The sequence below is a fragment of the Nasonia vitripennis genome, chromosome 3, assembly GCF_009193385.2.
Source record: "Nasonia vitripennis strain AsymCx chromosome 3, Nvit_psr_1.1, whole genome shotgun sequence".
NCBI classification, from domain to species: Eukaryota; Metazoa; Arthropoda; class Insecta; order Hymenoptera; family Pteromalidae; genus Nasonia; species Nasonia vitripennis.
In genome coordinates this window covers 9,978,345-9,997,001 of record NC_045759.1, presented here as the reverse complement: position 1 = coordinate 9,997,001, position 18,657 = coordinate 9,978,345, and the positions used below count along the sequence as shown (strand labels likewise).

At 33.9% G+C, this 18,657-nt stretch overlaps 6 protein-coding genes across 11 annotated transcripts; 5 read left to right on the top strand and 1 right to left on the bottom strand.

Annotated features, from left to right (window-relative positions):
- The first annotated feature begins 423 nt into the window (after positions 1–423).
- On the top strand, positions 424–1,411 carry LOC100118748 (derlin-2). The gene has a single exon (XM_032598667.1). It carries the CDS (start codon positions 563–565, stop codon positions 1,277–1,279), a length of 717 nt encoding a protein of 238 aa, XP_032454558.1. The 5' UTR covers positions 424–562; the 3' UTR covers positions 1,280–1,411.
- Positions 1,412–1,534: 123 nt separating this feature from the next.
- LOC100116887 (hsp90 co-chaperone Cdc37) lies at positions 1,535–7,697 on the bottom strand. Of its 4 annotated transcripts, XM_016984036.3 has the most exons (7): positions 7,581–7,683; positions 4,054–4,330; positions 3,853–3,890; positions 3,577–3,710; positions 3,054–3,498; positions 2,668–2,973; positions 1,544–2,375 (listed from the first exon to the last, which is right to left on the bottom strand). In XM_016984036.3, exons 4-7 carry the CDS (start codon positions 3,624–3,626, stop codon positions 2,121–2,123), a joined length of 1,056 nt encoding a protein of 351 aa, XP_016839525.1. In that variant the 5' UTR covers positions 3,627–3,710; positions 3,853–3,890; positions 4,054–4,330; positions 7,581–7,683; the 3' UTR covers positions 1,544–2,120. The 4 variants fall into 4 exon arrangements, with proteins under 4 accessions (XP_032454557.1, XP_032454556.1, XP_031782305.1 ...); XM_032598666.1 differs by lacking the exon at positions 3,853–3,890 and having other exon boundaries at positions 1,535–2,375; positions 4,054–4,342; positions 7,581–7,697; XM_032598665.1 differs by lacking the exon at positions 3,853–3,890 and having other exon boundaries at positions 1,535–2,375.
- LOC100118787 (polypeptide N-acetylgalactosaminyltransferase 35A) lies at positions 3,284–7,460 on the top strand. The gene is made up of 7 exons (XM_008215098.4): positions 3,284–4,555; positions 4,618–4,960; positions 5,041–5,722; positions 5,801–5,918; positions 6,004–6,492; positions 6,562–6,693; positions 6,780–7,460. The coding sequence occupies exons 2-7, from the start codon at positions 4,618–4,620 to the stop codon at positions 6,939–6,941; spliced, it is 1,926 nt and encodes a 641-aa protein (XP_008213320.2). The 5' UTR covers positions 3,284–4,555; the 3' UTR covers positions 6,942–7,460.
- Positions 7,698–7,718: 21 nt separating the features above from the next.
- On the top strand, positions 7,719–11,630 carry LOC100680065 (MAR-binding filament-like protein 1-1). 3 transcript variants are annotated; one of them, XM_008215108.4, is made up of 8 exons: positions 7,735–7,986; positions 8,207–8,278; positions 8,359–8,628; positions 8,700–8,945; positions 9,022–9,540; positions 9,626–10,474; positions 10,556–10,726; positions 10,919–11,630. In XM_008215108.4, the coding sequence occupies exons 4-8, from the start codon at positions 8,712–8,714 to the stop codon at positions 11,027–11,029; spliced, it is 1,884 nt and encodes a 627-aa protein (XP_008213330.1). In that variant the 5' UTR covers positions 7,735–7,986; positions 8,207–8,278; positions 8,359–8,628; positions 8,700–8,711; the 3' UTR covers positions 11,030–11,630. The 3 variants fall into 3 exon arrangements, with proteins under 3 accessions (XP_008213329.1, XP_008213330.1, XP_003424217.1); XM_008215107.4 differs by having other exon boundaries at positions 7,719–7,986; positions 8,207–8,628; positions 11,068–11,630; XM_003424169.5 differs by having other exon boundaries at positions 8,207–8,628.
- Positions 11,631–14,543: 2,913 nt separating this feature from the next.
- Positions 14,544–15,852, top strand: LOC100679277 (glycine-rich cell wall structural protein). The gene is made up of 3 exons (XM_003424220.5): positions 14,544–14,672; positions 14,862–14,980; positions 15,332–15,852. The coding sequence occupies exons 1-3, from the start codon at positions 14,595–14,597 to the stop codon at positions 15,588–15,590; spliced, it is 456 nt and encodes a 151-aa protein (XP_003424268.4). The 5' UTR covers positions 14,544–14,594; the 3' UTR covers positions 15,591–15,852.
- A 696-nt stretch (positions 15,853–16,548) lies between these two features.
- Positions 16,549–17,901, top strand: LOC100677900. The gene is made up of 2 exons (XM_003424171.5): positions 16,549–16,811; positions 16,884–17,901. The coding sequence occupies exons 1-2, from the start codon at positions 16,665–16,667 to the stop codon at positions 17,262–17,264; spliced, it is 528 nt and encodes a 175-aa protein (XP_003424219.2). The 5' UTR covers positions 16,549–16,664; the 3' UTR covers positions 17,265–17,901.
- Positions 17,902–18,657: the final 756 nt, after the last annotated feature.

Sequence of the window (18,657 nt, the reverse complement as noted above, 5' to 3'; positions counted from 1 at the left end):
TGGTCGACGATCGGCAATTGACAGAGAAGAGGATCACGAGCAAGTAGCGAAAACAACTACGTGGCAAACTACGCGAGCTGTCATCACGAATTACGCCACAACTCCAATAAGATATACCCAAGTCGTTCGTTCCTCGCTTACTATTGTCGCACATAATTTGCATTATTCGGATACTTCCGCGCTACCGCTACTTTTCTATAGAATTGCAGATCGTGCAATTTTATCAAATCACGATGCTATTTTGACGAAATTCAAGCTAGCAGATTATAGCAATACGTTTTAGGACTATTGTGTATACATTATCTGTATGTACATATTTCTCTAGATCTTTCCATTGTACAATCAAAACGATTTTATGTTGCCATCCGACTACTGATGGGTGATGATTATTCTGGAGTAACTGCATAAATCAAGTTTTCAATGCAGTCGATTTACACGTATGAAAGATTCTAGAGAAACATATCTAGTCTGCATGATGTTATAACCTTAAAATCAATCGTTTTTTATTTTTATGATTATTTTGATTCTAATAATGTTATAGTCCAGAAATCAATCATTCTCAATGGCTTATCAAACTTTTCGTCAAGAATACTTGCATATGCCCGTTGTTACACGGGCATATACAACAGCTTGCGTCATTACAACTTTAGCTGTCCAATTAGATTTGGTTTCACCATTCCAATTGTATTTCAATCCTATATTGATAACACGACAATGGCAGCTCTGGCGTTTAATTACCACTTTCCTATTTTTTGGGACTATTGGATTCAACTTTTTGTTCAATATAATATTTACATACAGATACTGTCGAATGTTAGAGGAGGAATCGTTTCGGGGAAGAACAGCTGATTTTGTTATGATGTTTATTTTTGGTGGTGTTTGTATGATTATATTTGCCTTTTTTGTGAACTTGTTATTCTTAGGACATGCTTTTACAATAATGCTGGTCTATGTTTGGTCACGGCGTAATCCTCTAATAAGAATGAATTTCTTTGGACTGCTCAATTTCCAGGCACCCTATTTACCATGGGTACTCCTTGGATTTTCTGTATTATTGGGAAATGCAGTATGGGTAGATTTAATTGGAATGGCTGTTGGACATATATATTATTTTGCTGAAGATGTTTTTCCTCAACAAGTTGGTGGATTCCGAATACTTAAAACTCCTCATATTTTAAAAGTCTTGTTTGATTCCAACACTGATGATCCAGACTATACGCCATTACCCGAAGACAGACCAGGTGGTTTCAACTGGGGTCAAATGCCAAATATTCAGTGATTTAAAACAATGTTCATTCTTATTTTAATTAATATATAGAAAACAATTAAGATTCAGGTGGATCTTATGAAGATACTATTTATGAATGTAAATGTATATTAATAAATGTAAATTACGGATTTTGTAAGATCAGCATTGTTACACGTTTTTTATTATAATTGATATATATTGTAATATTGTAAGTAAATGATTATCTAATACTCCGAGTAAATAAAATAGTAATTAATATAATGTTTGCATAATAAAAAAGTCATGTCAACTTCAAAAAAAAAAAATAATTTATTTACATTCAAAATGCTTTTATATTTAAACAGTTTATAATATTAAGTATGTACAATTTGAATGTGTTAGCATTAAGATTGATTAAAAGGGTTTGACACAATCGAGTATTCAGTTAAAACACAGTAGTTGCATTTGCAAAGAATTTTCAATAATGCTCTGCTTGTCAAAATCTATTTTTGTAAAAAGTCTGCTTGAATAAATAGAGCCAACTCAATTAAATTTTCAAATAAATATACATAATTCTACCTATACCTATAAATGCCAATAGCTAATGATTGTGACTGTGTCATTACTTTTAATCAATAGTAAGAAAATGACGAAATGCTCTTCTATATGTCTCTTTTCAGTCTTGACATTCACTTACAAGTAGAGAAAAGAAATTGCTATTTGTAAAGTCTCGTACAGCTAATAATAATAATAATAATACAGAACATGAGAAACAGAAGCACAATGATTTCATTTCAAGATAGTTTGTGAACATATACAAATGGAAACAATTTTTCATAGATTAATTCACTTGAATCTGAGATTTAGAGGGCTAATTGCATTTCATAGAAGGCTATTCTGGATCTGGTGTTCCAGTAGTTGCTTTTTCTGATGCCTCATCATTTTCTTTTGACTTATTGGCATCTGGTGTTTCAGCAGTTGTTTCTTCTGATGCTTCATCACCCTCTTTGGATTTATTTGCATCTGGTACCCATAATCCACTGTCGATGCATCTTTTCATGTAGTATCGTGCTTCCTCTTCTGGCATTGCCGCGATTGTCTCTTGTAGTAGTGGAATATCTTGTACTTCAAAACATTTTTGTAAAGGCTGTAAAATATTTGTCATTAATTACTGTTTAATTTATCAAAATTAAGTATTCAATATAGTACTTTATATAGTAGTGTTGATTTATTCTTAGTTGAGTTATAGAAATTAAAATCTAATATCTATCTTATATCTTGTCTTTGGAACAATAGCAGTACAAATATAAATGTATAACAATGACTTGATCAAAGAATCTTATCAAAGGCCTGGTGGATACAACTTGAGACCAGAGGTCAAGGACATTTAAATAAAATAAGTCTTGTGATCAATGCGTACGTGAAGAAATTATTTTTACCTGTGGAAGACTCTCAAACACTTCAACTGGATCCAGACCTCCCGGTCCTAAACGAGCCTTTCTTTCTTCCTCTTCAACTTCTTTCATAGCTTCTGCAATTTTTTCAGCTGCCCTTTTACGAATTCTCTCTTTGAACAATCTCAACTCATCATCAAACGACTTTTTGTATTCAACCTCAGCAATTTGTATGCGGCTAAAGAAGGAGCCAACACAAGCTCTGGGATCCACATCTAATTGCTTTGAAAGCTCCAAAATGTACTGCATGCATATACACTGATGAGCCACATGCTCCATAAGATCGTGTTTCTAAAAGGCATAATTATGTAAAATTAGAATTGTAGATAACAAAAAATCGCGACTGCTCTTATATCTTCAAAAATAATCACCTCTTCCATTTCCAAATTTATACACCAAATTACTAAATAATTGGCAGTGTTTTCACAAACCAAGTTTGTATTCTCTTGGAGGAATTTTTTGCTGTCATCATATCTTCTCAGCATTCCGTACTCTTTCAGCTTCTTTTCATTTTCTTTGATGAACTGCTTCATTTTTTTCTCCTTCTCTTCATCGGGCAAATCAGCATCGTCATTTGTCCTTGCTGGTTTTGTGTTTATGACAGTTTTGGTAAAACCAGGCTGGGCAATGGTATCAACATTCCATGGTGTAAGCTTTTCTTTCTTCTTAAGATCTTCTTCTTCTTTCTTGATTCTTTCTTCTTCCTTTTCCAAATCCTGCAGAGCTTTCTTCAAAGTATCCAAGTCTGTTGTATCAGATTTTGATGATTCTAATTCAGCTACTCTCTTCATAGTTTCTTGAAGTTTTTTGAGAGTTCTGTATTTATGCAAATAATGTGAATAAGTTTCCACAGTTGACTTAGTTGGCAATAAAATAAAGTAGTAAAACGCTTACTCCTGTTTCTTTCTTTCGTGCTCCCTTTTCTCTCTTTCCCTCTCTTCCATTCTCTCGATTCTTGCTTGATGTCTCCATCTGAACAATGAAGGTGTGTCGATGTTGGGATGAGTGTCATCCTCATCATCTGAGATCTGTTACAAAAAAATGATTCATTGTATCAGTAAAAAAAGAAAAAAATATGATCTGATTAAGAATAAAGCGTTTTTCCATGTTTGCATTAGAGAACAAGTGGATAATATCCCAGTAAATTCCAGAACTCCAAAGCTGACTCACACAAAATGGCAAAAATGTTGCTACATCCGCACAAATACCTATGGAGCAGAAAAGACTCTCAGTCAGAACACAACAAATAAACAATCAGCGATAAGGCCGTTCCGCCACTGTATATTTTCATCCTACTTCCAGAACTTTCTACCCGCCGCGAGCGCTGAAAAGAAACGGATATCGTCCTAATGCAGCGACGATAATACTCACCTCGATGTCTTTCCACTTGCTATAGTCAACCATTTTCACCCGGTCTTGATTTCGCTAGGCTGGAAAAATCGACTCCGAAAAAGGCTACCGGCTACTCGCTTTTTACTCTCGTCGTCAGCTTTCCTCGTGAGATACGGAATTTGCACTTGTTAACTGTCGCGGGTTGGTCGCGGTAGATTCTGATTTCTGATGGTGCACTGGAGCCGGCGCAGTTTCTAGAGTCTTTCGCGGTGTACTTCTGCGCGCAGGTTGACCAATGGCGGGAGTGTTGTGGCTACTAGGAAAACAGCTGTGAGGGTAGTTAGCAAAAGGACCGTAATTTTTACGAGAGTTGTCACTTTGTCAGTGGGAGAACGATAGGATAGAACGTTCTGAGAATACGTAAGGACTTTTGGTGGGTTTTCCCATGATGATGTGTTTGGACTTGGAAAGGCACTGAGAGTTCAATGCCACTTGCAAAGGAAGCAGATGAATTTTTATAATATGCTAATAAATCGTTAAGGTATGTTATGATTTAGTCCTCTGTTATTTACTTTTAGTCATCGTATTGTTGTTTTGTTACAGATGATATCGACAAGATATGCTTCATTTTTTTACGGAATCGTAATAGCTTCCGTCACTTGGGCATTTAGTTTGTATCTTTATTCTCGGCTTTCTCAAAATGATAACAATGTCAATCCCACTATGTTCGTGTCTGATCTTCCAAATTCTCTCAAGGAGTCAACTTTTGATCAAAGAATAAGGCAGAGACAAGAGAATAGTAACTCTATCTATAAATTAGGCAAAGAACTGGTTGGTGGTAAGGAACAGTATGATTGGAAATCAAGAAGAGAATACAAAAACAGTGACAAACTTCTACAACAGTTAATGCCTGTTCCAGTTAAACCATCTGTTACTGTTGGACAAGGTATTTTACTCTAGAAATTAGAATTAGATTACCTATGCATGCATTTTATATCAATATATTAATTTTAATTTGGAATTTAGGTTTGGATGAATTAGGATTGGTAAAAAATATGGACGAACAGAAGAAGCGAGAAGAGGGTTATAAAAGTTTTGCTTTTAATGTACTTGTTTCTGATAACCTTAGTTTACATAGGGATATTCCTGATACAAGGCACAAGTTATGTAAAAATCAAACATATGACCAAAAACTTCCAAATGCCAGTATTGTTATATGTTTTTACAACGAGCATTACAATACTCTACTAAGATCTCTATATTCTATTCTTGATAGAACTCCCAAACATTTGTTACATGAGATTATTTTAATTAATGACTTTAGTGATAGTAAAAGTCTCCATGAACAAGTAAGAGATTATGTTAAGCAAAATTTTGACAATAAAGTTAAGTACTACCGAACAGAGAGAAGAGAAGGCCTCATTCGAGCAAGAATGTTTGGGGCAAAGAAAGCTACTGGAGAAGTTTTAGTTTTCTTGGATAGTCATATTGAAGTAAATAAAATGTGGTTAGAGCCTTTGTTAGCTAGAATATCTCATTCAAGAACAATTGTGCCAATGCCTGTGATAGATATCATAAATGCAGATACCTTTCAATATAGCTCAAGTCCATTAGTGAGAGGTGGATTTAATTGGGGCTTACATTTTAAATGGGATAGTTTGCCAATCGGTACATTATCACTAGAGCAGGATTTTGTAAAACCTATTAAGTAAGCATAATGAATAATTTTTGTGTATAAAATTTAAAGACATTCAGAATGAATATTCTATTTTTTAAACATCAATAGGTCACCAACCATGGCTGGAGGTTTATTTGCAATGGACAGAAAATACTTTTTTGAACTTGGTGAATATGATGCTGGAATGGATGTATGGGGTGGTGAAAATTTAGAAATATCATTTAGAGTGAGTAAAACATTTTCAATTTAAAAAGCAATATATCAATTAGTGATGTAAAAATGTTCTATGACTTGTATGATAAATTTTCTAGATATGGATGTGTGGTGGCAGCATAGAATTGATACCATGTTCAAGAGTAGGTCATGTATTCAGAAGAAGAAGACCTTATGGAGGGAATGATCAGCAAGATACCATGCTAAAAAATTCTTTAAGAGTAGCCTATGTTTGGATGGATCAGTACAAAAAATATTTTCTTAAAAATGTTAAAAAAATAGATTATGGTGATATTACAGAAAGACAGCAGTTGCGCCAGAAACTTCATTGCAAAGATTTTGCTTGGTATTTAGAACATGTTTATCCAGAATTAACTTTGCCTGATGACAATCCAGAATTGATGAAAAGTAAATGGAGTAAAGTTAATCAAAAATTGATTCAGCCCTGGCATTCACGCAAGAGAAACTACACCAATGAATACCAAATAAGGCTCAGTAACACAGCTCTTTGTATTCAAAGTGAGAAAGATGTAAAAACCAAAGGAGCCAAATTAATTTTAGCGCCATGTTTAAGGATTAAAACACAGGTAAAAAAAATAGTTTATGTAGGAGAATTTTTTTCAAGAGTTTTATGATAATGAATATGTTTTTTGTAGATGTGGTATGAAACAGACAGGCAGGAATTGGTTTTAGGACAAATGCTTTGTTTAGAGGGAAGTGAAAAAATGCCTAGACTTGGTAAATGCCATGAAATGGGTGGCACACAAGAATGGAAGGTTAATGGCTCTGTGAGTTTATGCTACTTATTAACTTATATTATCTATCTTATAAAAACTTTAATATTATATATGCAATAATCCGTCATTATTTTCAGAATAAAATACCAATCTACAACATAGCAACAGGAACCTGCTTAGGAGTTGTAGGTCCTAAAAAGAATATGCATGTTACAATGGATTTATGCTATAAGGATGATAAGTCAACTATTACATGGGATCTTGTAAGGTCAAAGTTACCTCTTAAAGCTGCAAGCTGACGTAAATAGCATATTAACGTTTCAAATCAAAATTATGTGAATGATTTAATACATTTTTTTTACAATTTTTAAGTGACAGATACTTTTTACCCTAAAACAACGAGTGTTTTTAAATAATTTTATGAATTTTGATATAAACTACTTAAAATTTTTATATAAAAAAATTATACACTATTGATTTTATAAAATACGAACTTTGATAGCAATATATTATACATATTGGAATAAGCTATACACTCATTGACTGATTATAATTTGAAATATTTTTTAGTATTTATTAGTAAAACACATTATATGTTTACTAATCGATTCCTCGAATCTCTTCTAACTTTAAAAACTTTTATTTAATGTTATACTTTCTTAAAATATTTTGATATTCCTACGATTTATTTATACATAACTTCAATTGTTATATATTTGTAAATTATATTATATTATATCTTTTAAGTTGTTGAAATATTTACGTTGAATTAATATGTAATGTATACCGAACAATATATTTTTAATGTGTATTGAAAATTGTTTTTATTTTTTATTTCACATTATGTAAATACTATTAACCTAAATATGTGTTTATTAAAAGAGAAAAATAAAACTTTGATTATGATATTTTATAGTGCGTTTAAATTTGTTGTTTACCCAGTCCAAAATTTTATTTTACTGGAAGATTCAAAATAGGTATTAGATTAGACAATAGTAAGTAGACAATTTTAAAAACCTCTGAACCTATAATGTTAAAAGTATAGTGACTTTTTGATTTTGCATTTCTCACTAAAGCGGTTACCTTCAGTCGAGTTCCCTGCATGGTATATACATGCGACGAAAATAAATAACGTCACCCTTACGATTCTACCCAAGCCAAATTCACGGAAAACGGATGCTCTGATCTCATGGATGCAGCGTGCGGCGTGCACTCGTTATTTTTCCGGAAGTTTCAATCTTTGCGTTAGAAAGATTCACCATCAGCAAGTCTCAAAGTATAGTCTCGATAATTCTAAGCTTTTCGAATTTATCTCGCACAATACCAAGTATATATAAACAAACGGTACGTATTGCTTGGCGCTTTGTATTTTTACTTTTACATAATTGACATATTTGTGTTAGTAAACTATAGTCTGCATCCAGTGCATCAAACGTTCATTTATTAAATTGATAAAAAATATTAGCTCTTTTGAAATCCAAAAATTATTGCTACTGCTGCACAGAAGTGCATCGTGGAAAAGTGAACTCATATAATGCAATATACTGTTTGTTCAATTTTATAGGTTACAAGCCGAGCTTTTAAAGAAAAACAAGCATAAAAAAGCAGGAGTACAACTCATGAATCATTTACATCAGTAATTTGATTATAAATCTACTTGAAATCATGTCAGGTTTTGACATAATGACAGATTCTTCATTTAACAATGAATTACAGTGGAGCTTAGTTCCCAACGCGAATCCAAATGTTGCTACAGAAGATCATTTACAGAGTTTGGGTTTGAATGTTCAAGATGGCTTGCCCAAATTTAAACTCAATGAAGTTGGTCCTGTAGCTCTTGCTAGTTCCATCTTCCAGCAGAATAACATCAACGTTAATGATGATTTGGAGCAGTCCTTCGTTGTACTGGGTAAAACATCATTGCAATCAATTAGAGATGATGCACTGGCTAGCTATTTGGAAATTCAACAGAAAAGTCAATTGACTGTAAGTTTGTGCTAAAATACATTGTTATTCCCTTTCATTTTAATTATTATGTATATTCATTAATTTCGCAGGATCATACTTCAATGATCTCTATGATGAGCCCATCAGAAATTGAGGAAAAATTAAAAAACGTACTAGAAGAAAATATTAAATTGAAGGAAACTTTAAAACAGAACAACAGTGCCACCAAACAGCAGTTTAATACTATTACAATGTGGCAAAAGGATGTTATGACAGTTTGTGACAATCATAAGCAAAAATTTATGGAAACTAAACAATTGATGAGTCGTTTAAAAAAAGAAAATGACGAGTTACGAGTAAGTAGATTATATGTACGGATTTTATTATTGTTGAAATATTTATACTCTACAACAAAAACATTAAATTTTTCAGGAAAAGATTGCCAAATATCAATTACAAGAATCGTCTTTGAATAGCAGTAGTGCAACTGGTCTTTCATTAGAAGGTGTTAATGCATCTTCTTTATTAAAAAAATCAACGTATGTTAGCACAGAAAATCTTCCCACACTTACTGGTTTCAATACCTCACTTTTGGAAGAGGGAAAACAACTGGAAAATGACAACATTCAACTTGAAAATGAACAAGAGCTTTTAAAAAAAAATGACACTTTGTCAGAAGAATTAAATAAAGTAAAAGTTAATCACTCAAAAACTAAGGAAGTATTGCAAGAACTGGAAAAACGATATTTGACTGACATTGAATTATTTAGTCAGCAGTTGCAAAAGGCCAATAAAGAATTGAAAGAAGTATTGAAGCAAAAATCTGATATGACAAATTCTCTAGAATTAGAAAAATTACTTGTTAAATGTTGTGAAAAGGATTTGGAATTAAAATATCTTGAAGAAATAATTACTTCGTTGAAACAGCAAATTAAAAAATATGAAGAAAATGTAAGTCTATGCAATGTTTTATATTTATTAAAATTGCTATTCAATTTTGATGTATTTATAATAAAGAATTGTTTGTTTTTTCTAGATTTTTCCATTGATTGATTTACAAGTTGAAACATCTGATGAGTCATCTGATGATAAAAAATTACTAAAAGAGAACGTTAAATTTTATAACAATAAAATAGAGGAACTTGGAAAATGTTTCGCTGCGCAATGTTCGCGCTATATGCGAATACAAGAATTCTTGAAAGAATCGGCTGATATTATTCAGATTTTCGAAAATTCTGAAGTACTATCCAATAGCAGCCTACCAGAAGATAAGGTCAAGGATTATAAAGAAAAACTGCGTGAATATCGTAAGCGATTGATCGACGAGCAAATACAAAGCATCGATGATAAACAAATTACTATTAAAGTTCAAAAGCAGTTTCAGAAAATGTTATCAGATTACAATGCTGTTATTTATGAATTGGAAATATTAAGAGACGAGAACTCAAAACTCGCGACAATGCAAACCAAAGCATCAGAAGAGAATTCGCAAAAGTTAGCTGATATAGAAAAACATCTCGACGAAGAAAAGAAAATACTAGATAATGAAAAGACTGAATTATTGGAGCAGCGACTGAGTCTGCAGTTTGAAAAGAAATTAGTTATCGAAGAAAAGGAAAAGATCGAAGCAGAGCGCAGTTCTTTATCTTTGGAAAAAGAAAAGCTTATTGAAGCCAGAACTAGCTTATTAGAAGAAAGGACATCTCTTGATCGACAGAGTCTATTGTATGAAGCTGAAAAGGGAACCTTACAAAAAGAGAAAAAACTTTTACATAAGAAATGTGACGAATTGATGAATCAAATTGAGATTCTGAGGCATGAATCGAGCAAAGCTAATACAACTATTCAGCAGTTGAATTTAAATAACAGTAAATTGAAGGAAAATGTAAGTTTAATATTAGTACTGTCATAACTATTGTAAAACATAAACAATATTGAAATATATTCAATTATATTTTGTATGTAGGAGGAGATAATTTCGGTGTACAAAATACAAACTGAAATGCATCAAAAAGAGTTTGAAGAAATGAGAGTAACACAAAAAAATTTACAAGACCAGTTGCAATCACTTTCAATGGCAAATTTGCAATTGCGAACTGAAAATGATCGTCTAGGAGGCCAAGCAAATGAGCAAGACGTAAGTTTTACTTTAGACCTTTAATGCTTTACATTGGATGATTAATATAAATGCAGTTTTTGCATTTGGGCATATAACACTCCTATATTGAATTTATAATGATGAATGGTTTAATGACATTTTAACACTATTGATCAATTTTAAAATGTTAATTTTATAATAATTTTGCATGTTTACATTGTAATTTTACAGAATTCAGATGTGACGATTAATAGAAACCATGTACTTTGTCCAAAATGCCAAAACAGCATTTCAACTGATAATCTTTCATTGCACATAGCACGTTGTTATAATTTGGACTGACTATCCTTATAATGTCATTTTTCTTTGACGTCGTAAAGTCTTCAGCACAATCCAGGTACTGCGGCCTCTGCGCAAAATACATCGTCCCAGGAGAACGTCATGGAATGGTCATTTGTACTCCAGAATTTGATTAGTCTCTAATATACCATTTTACTGCATAATACGTAAATATTTTATGACTGCTATCTTAATTGTTTATAGTAAACTTTCTTATTTTTAATTTCACTAGAATTATTATTTTACTGCTAGAAATATTTTATTTATGACTGCTTCTGTACCTCGCAACCAATATTTATATAGTTTGAAAATTGTTTAAAGAAGATGCGACACATTATTTCATGGCTAAAGAAACATGATGCGTGAACATTTTTCAAAATAAATATATATTTTTATTATAGCAGAATATGTTTCAAGATTTATGTAATCAATGATAGCTGAAGGTTTAGGCTCTTGATTCGTCGGATATAGATAACTCAATTGTGTAGCACACACTTGTATTATTGGTCCTGCTGCATATGATAATAATTCGGACAGTATTTCCTAAAAGTAGTGTGAATTGGTTGAAACTAAAATTAGAAATAAAAAAGAACTAAAAAGAGAATTCATTTCTTAGTGATTTAATTGGTGCTGACAAAATGTGAGTTTATTGTATAGTTGAATAAGATTTTAAGCATGTATATAAATCCTTCATATTTGTTTAAATCTTTTTTGATAGAGACTGAAAAATTTAAATATTTTATAATATTGCTATTGGTTTTGAAACCTTTAACTTCATGACATGACAATATATAAGTTTGTTTCATTATTTTTTTTTTAAATAATTTGAAATTTGGAATCACGCTTACTTTAGACTTCTAATTGAACACCAAAACATTTATTAAACGTGTTATATCATTAATTGTTTACGTGTAATTCTATTGGATTGCTTTAGGTTACATACTATGTATAGTGTAATGTACAACTTGTAATTAAAAAATAAATAAATAAATATATACGTATACCATAAACACTTGTTCTTTATATTTGAAAATTCAACATTTAATTTTCTACTTTATATTAAATACTTGAGTCAACTGCAGTCGCAGTGAATACAAAACTATTCTTTTATGCATCGGATCTCTTAAACTTTTTTCCGAGTAAATAACGTTTATAAGTTTCATAATGACAATTCATAGCCATATAAAATCGTCCCTTTATGAAGCGGTTGGTAAACATATATTAACCATAACCAGATAAGAGAGTAAACAAACTGCCGCAGAATACAAAGCGCGACTAAACGATTTTAAAAGTATAATTATACATACATAGTTAAAGGTCAAAAACTCAATTTAATGTATAATATAAATTATTTAAATATAAGGAGAATAAAAGTGACGCGATGAATCGTTTTTGGAAAAAAATTGCAGTCTTGTTTGAATGCAAAGTTCTCAAATAAATCATGGCATAATTTAATGCTTATCGTGCCACAGTTTCTAGATCCTCGCGGCGCGCATCGTGCGTTTGAAGTACATTATATATACATACATGAGAAAAATCGTCATCCTTGAGTGTAAGCGCTTCGCATCAACGTTCTCATAATGCTCCTCTTTGTTCGAGACTTGTTTTTTCATTGCGCAAATAGCCTCACGTGTAATGTGTGTTTTAGGCATATCCTCAAAATTATTACGCTAACGCGACAATTTAACGACCGTTTACTCCATATATAGAAGCGCAAGCATTTTTGCGAATCTGATTATTTCATCGTTAAAAAAATGATCGAGAGGATGATAAACTGCAGGAGGAAACTGTTCCACTTTCGAAGACTTTCGATTTTTCGAATATCCTTTATTATATATCGATAAATTTCGACGAGATAATGTATACTCGACGCGATCGCTACTGCGAGTATCCGGAGTCAAGACATGATAGTTTATTTGCATCTTATAAGCTATTCATGTGGTGATTTTTTTGAATGTTTTCCTTATAGTTAAATTTGTGTATACTCGCGCGTCTCCTCGGATTCCGCGTGTTTGTGTGTTACGAAAAAGTGGTATAGCTATATAAGTATAGTAGCCACTTATGCGAATTTCTCGATATGTAGACACGGATATATGAGTCATAGATATAACAATTAGAGAAAACCAATAAGAAGATCAGGATATGGGAACGAGTTAATCGATTGCTTATTTTTAGAAACTTTCTGGAACTAAATTTCTTCTCACATAACGATGAGATTGATCGGTTTTAATTATAGTAGGTGTCTGATTAACCAAAGTTTATTTTGTTGCCTGATAAAAGTCACGTACGACAGTTTCCTTATTATATTATTTTCCCTTGAATTTTTGCATATCCTGTACACACTTAATATACTTCGTGTTATTATAAGCGTCAAATTATATAAGTACCTTTTTGCTTTTTCGGATTCAAATGAAAACATATAAATACGCTACTGACGAATCGTCCGATGAATATGCAAACAAATTGACCTGACACCTGTCAAGTTAATAAATTCTTCTGGGATTCCAACGAACTGCGCCATAACAGGTTTATTTTATATCGTGTTGTACCGAAATAATATAAACACGTGGGGCGTACGGTTCGATGAAAGTAAATTCATAAAAAGCAATAAAAAAGCAATCGCGACTCGTAAAAGTATCGGAAGAACTGTAAACAAAAATTTGTATACGCTCACGCTACCATAGACGACAGTGAGATAAGAAAAACCCTCTCTTTCGCGCAGACACGTGGCCGTGGGTGTTCCCAGCCTCGCTGTACCGGAGAAGGTCGCATGTACCTCGAAATTTTCGCACGTGTGTGTGTGTGTGTGTGTGTCTATTCTTTCGCGAGAAAAATAATATTTGATTACATTAAAAGCGACGACAAATAACAAGGAGAACCTCTTCAACCGCAACCTGTCAAACATCATTATGCCCACTATAACCCTGTCTAATTCATAGTTTGCGGGAGGTCACCTGCCGGTATAATACGCACCGAATGACACGTGTGCGAAGGTTCTTAGAAAAATTTCTTCACGCAATTATCCTGTCAAATGCGGTCCACGACATATTGCGATTACGATTTTCATGGTATATATAAATCGTCAAATTGCGTTTCCCGATTCCTCATGCAGAAATCGGCAGTGCAAACACTGATGAGTTCTTATCGAGTTGATTACCATGATTGATTGGATTTTCGCGGAATTCGCTACTATAGCCGCGAGACAGGGACAAAGTTAATATTTATTCTATTGCGCAGGGGGATTTCGGAAAAATGGAAACCGCAGAGCGCAGACGACTCGATGAAATCTGCAAATAATATGACGAATCATGGTCTCATCTCATCTATGTATACAAGCGTCAATAACCCCCGAGACAGTATAATATTATAATAGTGGTCGCGCGAGTTTCCAAATGCTTTTTATGAACTGCTCATTAACGCGCCAAGTGGAAAAAAAATATCATCCTTGAGCCAAGAGGAGCGACGAGGGATCCCCCGTGTGTATAATGTCCGCGCAAGCGGCTACTCTTGAATGACGCTATAAAGTCTACTTTCTGAATGTTTGTGGAGGGAGGGATAAAGCTGGCCAATGAGGCGTATATATAAGATTCATTCTGCCGGATTTCTTTACAAATCTTTACAAACCCTCAACATGTTGCGATACTCGGTGAGTGAGACACACACGTTTGTTCAGGAAGTTCGCGTTTAAGCTAGTTTTTATTTTCGGGTCTTTTGTTATTGCGAGTTTTGCGATATGACAAAGCGCGATTTTATTTTTGTGTCTTTTATTTTAAAATCAAATAGTGAAATTTAAAAATGAAAAATTGTTTTTTTACAAAAGTACCCTTTTCTGCAGACACTCGTACTCCTGCTGGCCCTCGTTGGCATGTGCCTTGCCGCCGCAGTTCCGGCACCGATTCCCGCCGCTGCCAATGATGACTTGGAAACCGCTGCCTCGGCTCGAGCTCAGTTTGGGTGAGTTTATCAAATTATAGGCGTTTCGAACATAGTAACAAGAAGTTTGAACAGATTATTAGTTTGAGCAGTATTTAAAAGCGCGTATACATACATACGTTCACTCTTCAAGTTGACAATATATGTTAATATAATAAGTAAACTAGAAAGAATTTTTTAACGCTTATATAAAGAACACATACGTTTGTATCAACATTATGTAAGCCTTGTTTATAAAATAAATTTCTATCACTTGTGCGAAGTACTGCCTTCAAGGGCGTTTATTAATAATCTCACAACTCCGAAACGCAAAAATGCTATACATTTTAAGTAAATCGGATAAAACTAACGATTACAAAAATATCTCTTCAGCTATGGTGGATATGGCGGACATGGTGGATACGGCCACGGAGGACACGGAGGATACGGACACGGTGGATACGGACACGGTGGATACGGACACGGTGGATATGGTCACGGTGGATATGGTCACGGAGGATACGGTCACGGTGTATACGGACACGGCCACCACGGACATCACGGTGGACACGGAGGCTACGGTGGATATGGTGGATATGGTGGATACGGAGGATACGGTGGATACCCCGGTTTCGGTATCTACCTCGGCTAATCCGCCAAGACCATATTAATAACGACCCTAAGATCATAATGTGAAGTGATCTGAAATTTTACACAGACACTTCTTTTTTGTCATCGAATCAGTTTTCTCAAGAACATTCCGCAGAAGTGGAGACAAGTATTAATTTAGCTGTAATTACATACTTGTGTAGCGCATATAGATAAGTAGAACGAAAGTTAATGTATAAACAAAAATAAGACTGCAAGTCCTCTTTTTAAGTCTTGCAATGTAAATAAATTAATTATAAACGTAACTTTGCATCGTTATATGGATATTGAATTTTCCTTTCTGACACTATAACAGTGTTATTCCAGAAATCACACTGATGGATTATTAGACATAAATAACATTTGACGCACAGAAGCTTGATTGTTTAAAAAAGCCATTAGGATCTCTAGAAGGTGAGTCAGCCGCAAGTAGCTGGGCATTTCTAATAGTCCCCGCGGCAATCGTAATCATCCCAATAACAAGTTAAGTCAGAATTTTCCGGAAGCGCGTGCGTGAATCCCAATTTTTCAAAACATAAACGAGAAGAGGTCGTCACCAATGTGCGCTTCTTGAATTTTCACAAGACTTTCCTAGTGTTGTTGTAGACTTTGGCAATAATCATGTGACCACTGTGATTCACGCTTTTCTCTTTTTGACCTAAAAGTCATCCTACTACAGTTGTTTAAAAATTTCACAATAATTCGATGTAATAAATGAATATTTATCTTCGACATTAGATTTCCTATCAAATCAGCTATCTTCACTTTCTCTCCTCGTCAACATCCTTTTTCGCCCCCCAAACATAATAAATTTTCATTGTGTTCTCAGCAAATACCAGCTTCTTCCTATTTTTGTGTACCGAAAGCCTCAACTACATTGTTTCTATACTTTTGTGTGTACCGGCGCAGCATAAAGAGTGCTCCAGAAACGTGATCCTGTCGATACAACAAATTAACCAATTACGGCGAAGACGTCCGTGTCGGTTAAAAGTTTGTTATTTCGAGTTTACCGGGTCATTTATCGCTTCGGCCGGAGCGTCATTGAACGTTTAGCGTGCTCTCATTTGACGTCAGTGTCATGTATAAATGCCTTGGTAGCCGACCGTTGGAGCATGCAGTTGCGAAACAGCAACCCCGAGAAGCACATCACTACAGAGCTTGCAAAGCTCTTCCGTTCTATCGTCGAAAGTTTCCCGAAAATCTAATCCACGACATTATCAAAATGGTAAGTTATCAGCAAATGAATAATCGAATAAAAATTATCATCAACATTGATTACAATGATCAATCCTTTTAGTCTCTCCCGTGCAAAGCTCTCGTCGCCCTTCTGCTGTTGTCGGTAGTCAACGCCAGGCCAAACACTGAATTCGGTTCTACGAACCAATCGGAACCCGTCGACCTGGAGAACACTGATCCTCTGGAGAACGTCGACACAGCTGCCCAGACTCCACAGGTCTACCTGATAATCGCTGAATCGTTGGACGATCCCGAGATAATCGGTACACCAGCGGATGAGGACGACGTTGAGAAGCGCAGCGCCGAGGAGTCCGATGACCTCGAGACAGCCGCCGGTACCAATGTACTCCGGCCACTTTTCGTTTACCGGCAACAACTCGCTTACCGCGAAAGAGTCAAGAAGGGAGCGTTCAGGCGGTCCGGAATCAGACCTAGGTTCTAGTGCGTTGGTGGAATCTTGCATTATGGTACCGATGCTACAAGTTACCGCATCAGTTTTTGTCAATCATTTCATTCATATTACATCACTCTTCGATTTTGACGGTTTTCAAAATTACGTCGACGTGATTAATATTTTGATCGAATCATTTAAATTTCGTGCTTATATCATTAGTTTTCCGAGCAAATTTAATTATTTATCATATTGGTGATGACAATGTGTGCAGAGAATTTTTTAGAAACGACCAAGACTGATTTCGAAGAATTTATGATGGTGATAATTTGAATTAACGCAAGATTTTACTTTTAAAAAGCACACGATCATATTGTATATTTGATCTCATATTCATCGATATATAGGATTCAAGTATATGTTGCAAAACGTAAGATGTATACCGTATAAGTGATAGAAATAGCTTTAGGAGATAGCTACTTACCAAAGTTATTGGATAATTAGAATTGCGTTTACACGTTGTATTTTTGATAACTTTGCGGATCATTATTGTAGACGATAGTGATGTAAGAACGTCTTTAGAATTAATGTATCTGTTATGGAGTATATATTTTTTCAATAATATTTAAAATATGTGATATGCGTGATTGTATATAATCTAAATAAACAATAACTGTTTTACAACAAACCTTTCTTGTTAATTCCATTGTTACTTTAGAAATCAAATACCAAATAATCATTATAATGGATTTTCAATTTATATAAAGATTTCAATTTCGTCCCTGCACTTTATCGCTTTGTTATATTTTTTTATATATTGTCTCGTGCTAGACTAGCACAACTCGAGCATTTCCCGCGAAGAGTAAGGCCAATTTCGAGCTGTGCTAGTGTTTGCTGAAAAAATTAAGCATATGTGCTAGTTTTCACACGAAGCGACGACCTGAAAAAAAGTTTAGTTTTGGTTGGTAAAAATAGTCGAAAAATTGAATTGAGTGGAAATTTATGATTGAAAATGTCACCGCAGGCTCATAAGCTAATAAAAAAACGAACTGTTTCAAATTGTGTCAAAGTCAAGTGAATTTATTATACTTAACAACTTTATAGAAATTTTATGACAAGCCGTGGCGTAAACCTCGATTTACCGCACGCTCGTGCACAAATGCACTCTATACATCTCGGTTTACGTACAACGTTGTGTCAATAAAAAAAAAATTAACTTTTAAAAAAGTAAAAGGTTAGGCGAGTTTGATATATTCCGCAACGAAATTACAGATAGAAAAGAACTGAGATCAATCAAACAAAGTCAAGTTTATTATATTTAATTGTAATGAAGCAAGGAACAACTCTCAAGATAATTACTACGTAACTTGTCATGCCCGTTTCATTGTACTTATAGTGTTTGTATGACGTTCTAATATATAAAAAGAAGATTTTATTTGTTCAC